The sequence below is a fragment of the Aegilops tauschii genome, chromosome 7, assembly GCF_002575655.3.
Source record: "Aegilops tauschii subsp. strangulata cultivar AL8/78 chromosome 7, Aet v6.0, whole genome shotgun sequence".
NCBI classification, from domain to species: Eukaryota; Viridiplantae; Streptophyta; class Magnoliopsida; order Poales; family Poaceae; genus Aegilops; species Aegilops tauschii.
In genome coordinates this window covers 248,685,749-248,698,662 of record NC_053041.3, presented here as the reverse complement: position 1 = coordinate 248,698,662, position 12,914 = coordinate 248,685,749, and the positions used below count along the sequence as shown (strand labels likewise).

The 12,914-nt window shown below is 47.6% G+C and overlaps 2 protein-coding genes across 2 annotated transcripts; one reads left to right on the top strand and one right to left on the bottom strand.

Annotated features, from left to right (window-relative positions):
- The first annotated feature begins 1,158 nt into the window (after positions 1 to 1,158).
- On the top strand, positions 1,159 to 3,923 carry LOC109787616 (peroxidase 55). Its single transcript, XM_020346149.4, has 3 exons — positions 1,159 to 1,539; positions 2,970 to 3,161; positions 3,257 to 3,923. Exons 1-3 carry the CDS (start codon positions 1,306 to 1,308, stop codon positions 3,830 to 3,832), a joined length of 1,002 nt encoding a protein of 333 aa, XP_020201738.1. The 5' UTR covers positions 1,159 to 1,305; the 3' UTR covers positions 3,833 to 3,923.
- Positions 3,924 to 7,023: 3,100 nt separating this feature from the next.
- On the bottom strand, positions 7,024 to 8,983 carry LOC109787620 (plant-specific TFIIB-related protein PTF2). The gene has a single exon (XM_020346152.4). It carries the CDS (start codon positions 8,981 to 8,983, stop codon positions 7,280 to 7,282), a length of 1,704 nt encoding a protein of 567 aa, XP_020201741.1. The 3' UTR covers positions 7,024 to 7,279.
- Between the last annotated feature and the right edge of the window lie 3,931 nt (positions 8,984 to 12,914).

The following is a 12,914-nucleotide window of genomic DNA, read 5'->3' as shown; positions in this document are numbered from 1 at the left end:
TATAAGTAAAACAACCGGCTTGTCTTTATCACGATTAAGAATGGGTTCACTTGCTTTACTGCACTTCTGTTACTATTTACCTCTTGCAATTTCTTTTGTGATCAATTAATCATCAAGCAATCATTGCAGCTTTTACACTGATTTCTTACTAGTTTTTATTAACTAAATCTTTCTGCTCCTGGTTAGATTCGACACTCTTATTTATCAAAAAGACTATGATAGATCCCTACACTTGTGGGTTATCAGCAGCTGCCCCGCTACCATGGCCGACAGGCTTTGCTCACTATCATTCTCTGATGCTAGCTAGGGACATGAAGTGGAGGTGGTGGGAGTGGTGGCTAGGATTCGCTCGAGCCGGCCCCGAGGCCCCTGAGAGCGACATGGGTGTGGTTACTTAAAAAAACACTCTTTTCATGTATGTCAGTTGTCATTTTATTTATCAAACTCTTTCAAGATGAAAACCTCGCATGCAAAAATTTCTTTAGCGTACGCGAATATGTCTTAGGGAAGCTCACGGAAACTTCAATGGGAGTCCCCTAACACGTTCGAACGTGTCCGTGAACATCAGTTGAGGACGGTTTATGAGATTTCGGACATTTATCGTGTCCGTGAACATTTGATAATCCATGTTGGACCTTCCTCAAGTTTGGGAACGGTTTGTAGGGCGATTTGGAGATATGCGTTGGACCGAACGTGTAAGCCAAAGGAGTTCTTACCGAGCAAAGTTGCCACCCCGCCCCCTATAGGTTCTAATTTTAAAGTTAGTGTCCATATTCTATTGCCCAATGTTTATCTCATTTTTGAATATATTTTTCAGTAAAAGAAGCTTTTACTATGTCAATCACAAACGAACAATCTAAATAACGCAAAAAACATGACACCTTGATAATAGTAAAGTCATATGAGGCCTAAATTATGATATGTCGGGGAGGAAGCGGATTGATTTGAAGATTATCCTGTCAACCATGTTAGATAAAAACCAAATATTTCGCCTGAACTGATGAATTGTTCAAATCATGTCGCAATTTTTTCAACATTTCAGCTTATTTTTCAGCGAAAAAAGAAATCAGTTCAAAGTCGTCGGCAGTGGAAACTTTTAAGCAGAAATTAAGCCGCATTCCGGCCAAATCCTGAAGCGGGTTGGGACCACTATAAAGCATTGCCCTCTCCTCAGGTCTCACCACCACCGCTATCTCCGCCTCGGTCTCTCCATTTCGTCTCCCCGGTCGTCGTGTCCGGTGTCCCCCTACAGGCCGGCCTCCTCCCCTTCCATCGACCACGACAGCCTAGGGCGGACCCATACTCATGGAGAAACGGAGAAGAAGCGTGTGCGCCGTGGCGGCGGTGGCCCTGGTCGCGGCAATGCTGTCCTCACTGGGCGGGGCGGCGTACGGCGGCGGCATGTCGCCGGGCTACTACAAGACGACGTGCCCGCAGCTGGAGGACATCGTGCTGAAGGAGGTGACCAGGAAGAAGAACGAGACGATCGTGACCATCCCGGCGGTGCTCCGGCTCTTCTTCCACGACTGCCTCGTCAATGTGAGTTCATCATCCCTCCGCCCATGGATCAAACACCTGATACATGTGCTAAGCTTGCATTGGACGCCTTGTTCTTGCTTTATTCTGCTATAAATCGTTCGTGCATCTGACTAATTACTAATTAGAGGGGATTGGGGTGGCTGGTGAAACAGAAGATACTAGAACGAGATGAGCGCATTTGATTGATTCGTCTATCAGCTTTTAATTCCTCAGCAGTTTCTTCTTGATTCTCCAAAATAATAATTCAGCGGTTCTTGTGAGCTCCAACTGTTCTCCAGCTTGCTCGGATTTGGAATAAAGCCAGCGATTCCACACTTTTCTTTATTAAAAAAAGGATAAAGCTGCAAGTTGACACTCCTTTCCAGTGGTAGCTAGCTTGCAGGGCTTCTTCCCACAGTAATTCCCATTAGCGATTTCTCTTCTTGATGAAATTGAGTTTTTTTCTCTTTGAGATCAAACATTAGCAGCACAAAAAGGCGATTAGTTAAAGTAAGGGGAATTAGCCAGCTGCGTCGTTTAGGAGGCAGCTGGAGCTAGGGAGGTGGAGGTGGAAGGAACAACTCGATCGCCTCGCGTGGTCGTCGGTTGCGACAGCCTATGCGTGCATGTGACAGCGCGACTTTTCACCTGCTATCCGAATTATCAAATTCCCGCCCTGTCGGATGGATCTCTCTGGCCTCGGCGTGTTCGGCGTTCGCCGCAGATCATCATCAGCCCAGCTCTACGTTTGCTTGTTTTTTTTTTTTTTTTTGATGAACAGCATTCAGCTTGTTCAAAGCTGTGAAGAATAAAGATCGAAGAGCTGCCTCTGCCTCTGTCGTGCGCGTAATGATGTTTAGTGCCGCTCTGCCATTCTTTATTTCCATTTTCTTTTTTGGGTTGACCTACACATAGTAGGATGCAGGAGCGTGAAGGCATGTAGGCCACCAGTTGTGTCGGACCCACTTGGAGCGTCCCTGCCTATACTTGGATGCAACATAAGCCTTTTCTATGGATTTCCTACAAATCCAAAGTCAGATCTTTTTTAGCATGGCAATTTTTTTTTTTGCGATGTTAGCATGACAAATCGAACGCCGAGATAGCAAATTGCAATGTCGCGAGGATGAATATTTTGTCATGCTTGCTAAGGAAATTGTCATCTTGGGGACAATGTAATTTGCCATAAAAACATTACAATTACCATGCTTTAAAAATTGTTGTCAGATTTTAAGCATTTCCATTTTCTATTGACACAATGTGTCCCTAAAACATTTCACGAAAAAACAAATGTGTTCCTAAAACAAACATACATCATAAAACCTTACTATCCACATAAGTTGTATGAAGATTGTCCCACGTGAGGACATGGTAATCTAAAGATACTGCTCCGTCCATATTCCCGTTTCAGGCCGTTGCGCGATTATGTTTGCTAACCCCACTTGCAATCACAGGGCTGTGACGGTTCGGTCCTGATAGCCTCTCGCAACGAAGACGCCGAGAAGAACTCCCCCGACGACGACTCCCTCGCCGGCGACGGCTACGACACCGTCAACCGGGTCAAAGCGGCCGTCGAGCAGAAGTGCCCCGGCGTGGTCTCCTGCGCCGACATCCTCGCCCTCGCCGCCAGAGACGTCGTCCACCTGGTAAGTAGTACCTCAATCTCCACGCCAGTAACATTTTCACGGCATCGTCCTTCAGTTCTGAAACCCTGCGCCCTACGTAAATTATTTGGCTGCAGGCGTCCGGCCCCTACTGGAGCGTGGAGCTCGGCCGGCTCGACGGCCTCGTCTCCAAGGCCAGCGACGTCGAGGACAAGCTGCCCGGCCCGGACATGCACGTCAAGGAGCTCACCGACATCTTCTACCGCAGCGGCCTGTCCCAGCGCGACATGGTGGCGCTCTCCGGCGCCCACACCGTCGGGTTCGCGCACTGCAGCCGCTTCACCAAGCGGCTGTACAACTACAGCAGCACCGTGAAGCTGGACCCGTCGTTCAACCCGGAGTACGCGAAGCGGCTCATGGAGGCGTGCCCTCCAAACGTCGGCCCGACCATCGCCGTCAACATGGACCCCTTCAGCCCCGTCGTCTTCGACAACATTTACTACCAAAACCTCAGGAACGGCATCGGCCTCTTCACCTCCGACCAGGCGCTCTTCACCGATGGGGGGTCAAGGAAGACGGTGGAGGAGTTCGCCGACAGCGAGCCGAGGTTCTTCCAGGCCTTCGTCGAGTCGATGATGAAGGTGGGGAGACTAGGGGTGAAGACCGGCAGCGGCGGAGAGATCAGAAGAGACTGCACTGCCTTCAACCACTAAATGGCCGCGCGCGGCAGTGACTGTAATTCAGATGTATTTTTTTTTTTCTGAGTTTGGTATACATGTACCGTTTCTTAGTAGGGGTTTTTGATAGACATACGCTGAGCTTGATTCTTTTGCATACGCAATCCATCCAATGTTTGAGGGTTGCTGTTTTTTCCTTTTCTCGGTTTTCGATTATTGTTTGTGGGTGCATTTTTGTACAGCCATTGATGCATGATTATATCTCAAAGAAAAAAAGGTTATTCTGATGAATAGGGCAAATAAAGGGAAATGGTTCTGATTCAGTTTGCCCAAATGCATCTTTGTCACTAAGAGATGATCATCTGCGACAAAGGAAATTCAAAAGATGAGGAAAAGAACAAGACACCAGTTTTTTCTTCTTTTTTTTAGCGCAAAGAACCAAGACACCAATTGATTGGTCACACTACTTTAAGGGCTTAAGTAGTACCCCAACAGGCAACAGGTAAGAATTGAGAATAAACCCCTGGTATGTTGTCTTTCGTCTGAGAAGTCTCTTCAAATCTCCCCCTCTGTTTTAACATTTTCATACACTGGCAGTAACCAACATACCAGGATGTCATAGCTTTTTACCACACATCATATGGATTAACTCCCGTAGCAATGTTTGCAGCGCAACAGCTGAACAAGTGTAAAACCTATACCCAGGAAGATGACTTCGAAAATACATGTAAAAAAGACGGAGACGTATACTGTGAAAACCTCTGAGACCTTCTTTGGGTTGTAGGGATTTTGAGGAATTCTATAGGATAGGATTTTCAATGGAAAAATTCCTTTTGAGCCCTTTGGTTTGTACTCCCTCCGTTTATAAATGTAAGTCTTTTTAGAGATGATTGGTAATGGACGGTGACAGATCACACGTGGGATTGCTAACCATCCACTTAAGCCTGTTTTGCCGATAACCCTCCTCCTCTTAGGTCTTCTTTGGTTCATAGGATAGGGACATCATATGAATATGATAGTCATAAAAAATAAGATGGCATGTACCTCAATTCTTATAGAAAAAGAGATGGCGTTCATTTTACAGGATAAGAACTTTTCGATTAGGTCAGAAGTAATTCTTTTTCTTTGCTTTGAAATGTGAAGGATGGGAACTAACCCTACATAGGAATAGAAATCCATTCCTACAAATCAAAGGGTTCTAAGGAAATTTTTCTATAGGAATCCTATCCCATATAAGTCCTACAAAATTTCTACAAACAAGAGAAATAATTTGGATTTTTTTCTTCTAAAAGGGGATTACCCCGGTATCTGCATCATAGGATGCATGTGACTGTTGTTGTTTCTACTCTGCATCAGCCGGCGCTGCCGGCTGCCGCAGGGAACTGATGCCGCCGCTGACACTGCCCCATGGAGCTGCGCCGCACCATCTCCTAACGCCGCAGGGAGATGCCCTAGAGGAGTTGGGCGAGCCGGTTGCGGATGCTGACGCATGAAAGTGTCCTCACGCTTGCAGAAGGATCTGCTTCACCTACATGCTTGTTTCTGTGGCGTTCATGTGCCAATCTCTTCCCACGTTATAGTTGTACTGAATTTTCTTGTTCTTCAATGGTGCAAGCCTTGTGCCTTTGTGACGTAGTACATGGATGTTTGGCGTTGTGAATAATACTCTACACCCTCCGATTCATATTACTTGTCGTAGCGTATTACTTGCCACAGCAGCTTTAGTACAACTTATGCCGCGACAAATAATATGGATTGAAGGGAGTATTTATTTTGACTTACTAGTGTGAATGGATTGGATAAATCTGAGGACATGAATATAGTGGATGCAAAGCTTCTGAACTAGTATGCACTTACCTCTTTTGATTTGGCGATTACAGTGCATTTTGCTGGAGTCCTTTCACAGCTTCTGTTTGGAGCAAACCATGATGAAGCTAAGTCATTCATCCTGAAAAGAGATGATTCAGACAAATTAAACTACCTTCGTTTGGTAAAATAAGCTTTGTCAGTTTACTGAATTCTTCCAGATTGAAAATTAAACAAGCCGACGTGTTTCTCCCGAGAGAATGTTGATGCCGCCTTTTGAAGAAAGTTAAACAAGGCACCAATTGCTCAATAGTACATATTACAGTAATAGTACAAGATTACAAATGCCATCTGAAAACCATACAGCACAAGGACTTCTACAACACCAACCACTTCTACAACACCAATGCATCATAGTTGGTGAACGCTACAAAACCAATCATCAATCATCCAGTGAGAAGTAGCTCATTCGGCTTGGGGCAGATCTGTGGCTGCCGAGTCGTCATCGCGTCAGGGTAGTGGCGCACCATTCGCTCGCTTCAGCGTCAGCGACTGGCTCACCCACCTCGAGGGCATCTCTCCATGGCGTTACGAGATGGGCGGCAGTGGCTTCGGCGGCGGCTGGCAGCTCCTCAGGAGAACATTCCTGGGTACCTCTTACTAAGATGAATTGCACATGACGAGCTAACAACCAAGTGCTAGCATAGCACGGCCTTCAGCCCTTCAACAAGATGCAACATAATACTCCCTCCGTCCGGAAATACCTGTCGTAGAAATGGATACAAATGATTGTATCTAGAACTAAAATACATCTAGATACATCCATTCCTCGGACAAGTATTTCCGGACGGAGGGAGTACAATACAAGGACTGCATAGCAAATAACATGTAATTTGCTCATATATATGAAACTGACATCAGAAAAAGCCATCGGAGCACATATTTCAGAGCATATTTCTTATTGCTCATTCTACCAAGCCAGCATTGCTACATTCATTGTAGTAGAAGAAAAAGATTTAAACAAATACGAGTTTAACAGAGTATGGGGCTGTTTGGATTGTGACTATGGTTGCCATATATTGCCACATTATTTTTGCCACACTTGCCACATTTGCCTAACTTGAGTTGCTCAAATTGTTAGCCACACTTTGGCTTGCCTAAGGGAATCTTGCCACACTTTTTGTGTCTATAACATGTGGGGTTCACTTCTCATAAAAAAATCTTGCCTTAGGTGTGGCTAGAACCAAACACACACCTAACTTGGTCAAACTTGCCTGAGGTGATGTGTGGCAAAGTGTGGCAATATGTGGCTAGAAACCAAACAACCCTTATGTCATTCACAAGCCGTATAGCAATCTCAAGTCTAACTGAGTATGTCTTCATAAGCTGTATAGCAATGTACACAAAGTGACACATCCCAGTCAACTATGCAATAAAAATCATTGGGAAAGTATCATTCCTATGTATTTTTCTATATGTTTTTTGCAGGAGAAAGACAGAAAGCCTACCATGAAGCACTTCCCTACCACAATATGTTCTTCCCATGATCAGCTTGAGTGAACTCCACAAAAATACAAACGGCGCAAAATTTCTCTATCTAAAAATGAACAATGCACCACAGAATAATGGAAACCTATGTTCAGGAAGCAAGATTTAAGACGCTGCACCGCCAGGTTTTTATCTGTCTCCACTTATTGCACTGAAGACATGCAACTCCAACAGTCTTCTGTATTGGCCTTGTTCAATCTCTGCCTCATTTGCACCATGTAATAAAAGGAGTTCGATAACGCAATCTTCCCAGTCAATACCATCACATGGGTCTGTTCCCCGTTTCTTCTTCCCGGAGTCAGGAGCATCTGACATCTCCGCAGGATGTTCTCCATGTCGTCTCTTTCGACCCACCTTCTTCCTGCTATTTCTTTGTGGTGGACAAGCATCTTCATTTCCATGAACAGCCAGTGAATCAATTGCATTTGCAGTACGCGCAGCAGGAGCCCTCCTAATTGCATCGATTCGACACTTAGCAGCTTCAATTCGTGCTCTCCTCCGCTTCTGATGCTCCAATCCAGCAGTAAACGACGGAGGAGGTGCATCATAGCCAATGTCAATATCTGCTACCTCCTCAAGCGGCATGCGCTTGGTCCGATCATCATCCAGCGAATCCATCCATGGTTCCAGCTCCAGCCCTATCCTCCGCTGCTTCCTCCTGCTAGCAACTTTCCCAACCTTCCCAAGTTCCTTTAGCTTAGAGAGCCTCTTTAAGACATTCTGGTAAGCATCTGACAGGCAATCCTCTGAGATCTTCAAATCCCCTGATTCCTTGCCCTCTTTCCCAGAATTCTCGAAATCCAAATCATCAACATCCAGGGGAACAATCTGGAGGTACTTGGACTCGTCCTCATCAACAGATGAGTACACCTGCAAAATGCCGGCGATGTCCGGAGCGAAGCTCTCAAGAAACAGTTCCGATGGGTCGGACTGTGACCGCATCTCCATGAGCCGGAGCAGCATTGGGGCGTTCAGGAGCAGGTTTCTGGCATTGACGTCGGCACCCCACGGAAGCAACTTCTGCGCGACATGCACCAGCACTTTAACGAGCTCCTTGTATCGGAGACGGCTGGTGTGCACGACCGCCGACATCTCTTGGGCAATGTCTTCCACAGAAACCTCAGCGACCCCGTTCAGCTCTGCGGCGAAGGCAATCAGGCCGGCGAGAAGTGGGAGTGGGTGCCGCCCGGTGGTGAGCGACCACTTGGAGGAGCAGCGGAGGAGAAATCTGGCTTGGGAGAGAATCGCTCTCGTCTTCTCCTCGCCCGCAGCGGTGGTGAGCTTGTACGAGCCGAGCACGGCGCGTTCGAGCGCGGCCTGGTAGTCGAAGGAAGGGAGGGGGGGAAGGGAGAGGTGGGAGGCAATGCGGGATACGAGGTCACCGAGCGCGACCGTGGTGCAGGACGCGGCCTCGGCGGCCTCGGCGAGGGAGAGCGGGAGGCGGTGAGATCGCGCGACGAGGAAGGAGCAGGCGGCGGCGAGGGCCGGGAGGAAGGTGGTGCCAGGGGTGGCGAGGTTCCCGGCGGTTGCGGATTTGGCCATGGCGAGGATCTCCTCGGCGCGGGTGGGCGAGAGGCCGAGTTGGACGGCCATGGAGGTGATGACGTTGGAGGCGGCGGCAAGCTTGAGCTCGCGGTAGGGGGACTCGGAGAGGTGGCGGACGAGGGAGGCGGCGCGGAAATCGAGCTGGCCGTCCTCGGTGAAGGCGGTCGGATTGTAGAACTCGGAGGCGCCGGCGTCGTGTTGGAGGCCGCAGGAGGTGCAGACGAGCGCGCCCGAGCCCGGGTCCGGCGAAACCGAGGCCTCGCCGCAGGACCAGCACCGGGAACCCATCGCGCGGGCGGTCGGCGGCCGGCGCGGCGGGGAGGAAAGATGCCTAGGGCGGCGGCTTGAGGCCAAGAAACGATGTGGGGATTCGATTGGAGTTGGGAGGACGGCCAATTCGAAGCCGCTCCCCGTTACGAGTTCGTGACGGCTCGAACGACTTGTGGTGTGTAATTGCCTCGTCAACCGACCTAGGAGTAGGAGTTACTCTGGGTTCCTTTTTTATCGGGAACCGACTTAAGGTTCGTAAATCTAGTTTCCAAAACCACAAAATTCGTTGGGTTTGTACCATGCCTACAAAGGGAATTTGCAATCTGCAAACGGAATGGTGCTCCAATGTGTTATTCCCAAAAGTCAGAGCTCCCTACCCAAGGAAATCCGATGACAGGCCCGTGATTCTGCTGCGGGACGGTGGACGGAGGGTGCAAAAATATGGAAGTGCAGAAAGGCTGCTCCGGTTCGAAACTCGGTGGTTGATGGAAAAAAGTTGTGATAGTTTGGTGCAGCAAGCCTGGGAGGATTTGAATGAGGGTACGATCATTACTAAACTGGCGGCTGTTATGAAACCCCTGAATACATGGAGCCAGGAGGTTTTGGGCGATCTCAAAAGGAGGATTAAGAAACTGAAGGCTAAGCTAGAAAGTGTTAGGAGAAAACCAATTTCGGAGAGTCAGATTCGACGCGAACAAACGATCAGCTTTAAACTTGAGAAACTCGAAGAGCAGGAAGATTTGGTCTGGAGGCAACGGGCTCATGTACGGTGACTGAAACACCAAATATTTCTAGGCATATACATTTGAAAGGAAGAAAAAGAATTGGATCCACAAGCTCAGTAGGGAGGATGGAGTGGAGGTGATTGGGGAGGAGGGCATTAAGGACCTCATTACTAACTAGTTTTCCACTCTTCCCCTCCCCCCCCCCCCCCCCCGGCAGGTGCGGATACAAATGAAATTTTGAATCATATAAATCCCAGGTGATGGCTCAGATGAATGCATTTCTGATGGAGGAGTTTACTACAGAGGAAATCAAGGTTGCACTTGATAGTATTGGGGACCTGAAGGCCCCTGGTATGGACGGACTCCCGACTATCTTCTACAAACATTATTGGCAGCTTATTGGTGATTCTGTGGTGAATGAGGCGTGGCAAGTGTTGCGAGGCGGCTGTATGCCGGCGGGATGGAACAATACCCTGATGGTGCTTATCCCAAAGGTCCAAAATCCTGAAACTTTGAAGGATCTACGCCCTATTAGCCTCTGCAATGTTGTCTACAAACTTGTTTCCAAGGTTCTCGCCAATCGCTTGAAGAATATCTTGGGGGAGGTGATTTCACCGAATCAAAGTGCGTTCATGCCCGGTAGATTGATTTCAGATAATACCATTCTCGCATATGAAATGACCCACTTTATGAAGAGGAAGAGAACGGGGAAGTGTAGCTATGCATCACTGAAGCTGGATATGAGTAAGGCCTACGACCGTGTGGAATGGGGTTTCATAGAGAAAGTGATGTTACAACTTGGCTTTGCGGAAGGATTTGTGCAGCTGATTATGAAGTGTATTCGTACTGTGAAGTTCAGATTTAAAGTTAATGGGTCTTGTACGGACCAAATCACTCCGGGACGCGGTCTCCGTCAAGGTGATCCAATCTCGCCGTATTTATTCCTGTTATGCGCGGAGGGACTCTCGGCACTACTCCAGCATGCTGAAGATTCGGGACAGATAAAAGGTGTGAAGATTGCACCACTGCGCCCTCTGTGAGCCACCTTCTTTTCGCTGATGATTCGCTGCTTCTGATGGAAGTCACACCTGAGAGCATTGGAGTGGTGAACAACATTCTGCATATTTATGAGATTGGTTCAGGCCAAGTTATTAACAGAGACAAGTCGGCTGTTTTGTTTAGTAGGAATACAACTAATCAAAGTAAACAACAAATGCTTCGGCTGCTGGGTCTGCATGCTGAAAGTCTACAGGGGAAGTACTTGGGTCTACCCAGCTATGTTGGCAGGTCTAAACAGAAATGCTTTGAGTACTTGCGAGACAAAATCTGGGAAATCTTGAAGGGGTGGAAAATTAAGTTTCTGTCCAAAGCGGCTAAAGAATCCTTATCAAGCGGTCATCCAAGCTGTGCCAACCTACGCCATGGCGTGCTTTGATCTTACTAAGGCCCTCTGCGAAAGTATTTGCAAAATGGTGGGCCGGTTCTGGTGGGATAGTCAGGATGATGAGCACAAACACCACTGGGTTAGCTGGGAGCAAATGATGTTGCCGAAGGAGCAGGGTGGATTAGGATTCAGGGACCCCCATGCCTTCAACATTTCCATGTTGGCCCGGCAGGTTTGGCGCCTATTGCAAGTCCCCGACTCCCTATGTGCAAGGGTGTTGAGAGCACGTTATTATCTAGAGGGCGATGTGCTTGCTGCCAAACCTCGGGGGGGGGGGGGCGGGGGGGGGGGGGGTTAGTTATGTATGGCGAAGCATTCTGCAAGGGGTGGAGGTAGTGCGAGCTGACATGATATGGCGTATCGGTTCAGGGACTAATGTTAATATATGGTCAGATCCTTGGATTCCTCCAAATGATACAAGACGCCCAAAAACACTGCAAGGTAACTGTTTGCTAACCAAGGTGGAGGAGCTAATTGACCCCACAAGCAATAAATGGGATTCCCAATTAGTAAACCAAACTTTTACAGCGAAGGATGCGGCTACAATTCTATCTATCCCCATCTGTGATCAGTATGATGATTTTGTCGCTTGGCATTTTGATAGTAGGGGCCTTTTTTTCAGTACGTTCTGCTTATAGGGTCTACACTGGGCTGCTTGCCAACCAGCGTATCAGGCAAAGAGGAGAGAGTACTGCTGGAGATCTTGATATGAGCATGTGGAGGCAGATTTGGAAAGTGGAGTGTCCGGGGAAAGTGCAACATTTTATGTGGCGTTTCGCACATGATAGGCATCCCCTTCTTAGGAATGTTGAAAAACTAGGAGTCGAACTTGGCAGCAGGTGCGTGGTGTGCAGGCGATTACCGGAAGATGGGGGGCACCTGTACCTCAGATGTAAGGAGGCCAAAAAGTGTTGGAGATCCTACGAGCTCGAGTGGACCCGCCAAATTTGCTCTTTTGTTCGTCGGCCAAGGAAATGGTTACAGCGATCCTGAAACTCCTAAAAGTGATACGCATGCTGACAATATGCCTCCTCTAGATGTGGTGGATAGAACGAAACAAGGCCAACTATAGCGACCCAACCTCAGACGGTCAAGTCTCTGTGCTTCAGTGTCATCCCTGGATCGGTAATGCTGACACACACAGTACTCGAAGGATTTATAACAGAGTAGCAATCACACACTTATTACATCGAATGTCTCAAAAGAGAACTTATTACAATAAATATGGCTTAAGGCCATCTAAATAAGATAACATCGGAAGGCTTGGAAGACAAAGTGAGTCCTTCAACTCCAACGGCATAGCTAAGTGCATGACAACGGCCTAGCGAACCTTACTCTTCGTCTGAAAAGTCTGCAACATGATACGTTGCAGCCCGAAAACGGGTCAGCACATGGAATATGCTGGCATAGTAACACAATAGAGCAATGAACAGAATAAATGCTATCACTACATGCATATATGGCTGGTGGAGGCTCTATGGTTATATTGTTTTGCGAAAAGCCAATTTTTCCCTACAACAAAGGAATATATTTTATTTAACTATCATGGTAGTTGAACAATATTGAGAAGGTTCCTCCAACTCAATCCCAATTAAAAGTAATTATCAACCCAACAAATTAAATTCGAGTGATGAGATCCATATGATAATCCAAGAACCAGATACTCAAGATGTCCATAACCGGGGACACGGCTAACCATGATTAGTTTGTACACTCTGCAGAGGTTTGCGCACTTTTCCCCACAAGACTCGATCTCCTCCATTGGATTTCTCGCACTACA

What these genes read in the sequence shown, in the direction of transcription:
- LOC109787620 (XM_020346152.4), bottom strand. Translation starts at nt 8,983, where the DNA reads ATGGGTTCCCGGTGCTGGTCCTGCGGCGAGGCCTCGGTTTCGCCGGAC.
- LOC109787616 (XM_020346149.4), top strand. Translation starts at nt 1,306, where the DNA reads ATGGAGAAACGGAGAAGAAGCGTGTGCGCCGTGGCGGCGGTGGCCCTG. An exon ending in TCCACGACTGCCTCGTCAAT is followed by an intron (nt 1,540 to 2,969) that starts GTGAGTTCATCA and finishes TTGCAATCACAG; the next exon opens with GGCTGTGACGGTTCGGTCCT. An exon ending in CCAGAGACGTCGTCCACCTG is followed by an intron (nt 3,162 to 3,256) that starts GTAAGTAGTACC and finishes ATTTGGCTGCAG; the next exon opens with GCGTCCGGCCCCTACTGGAG.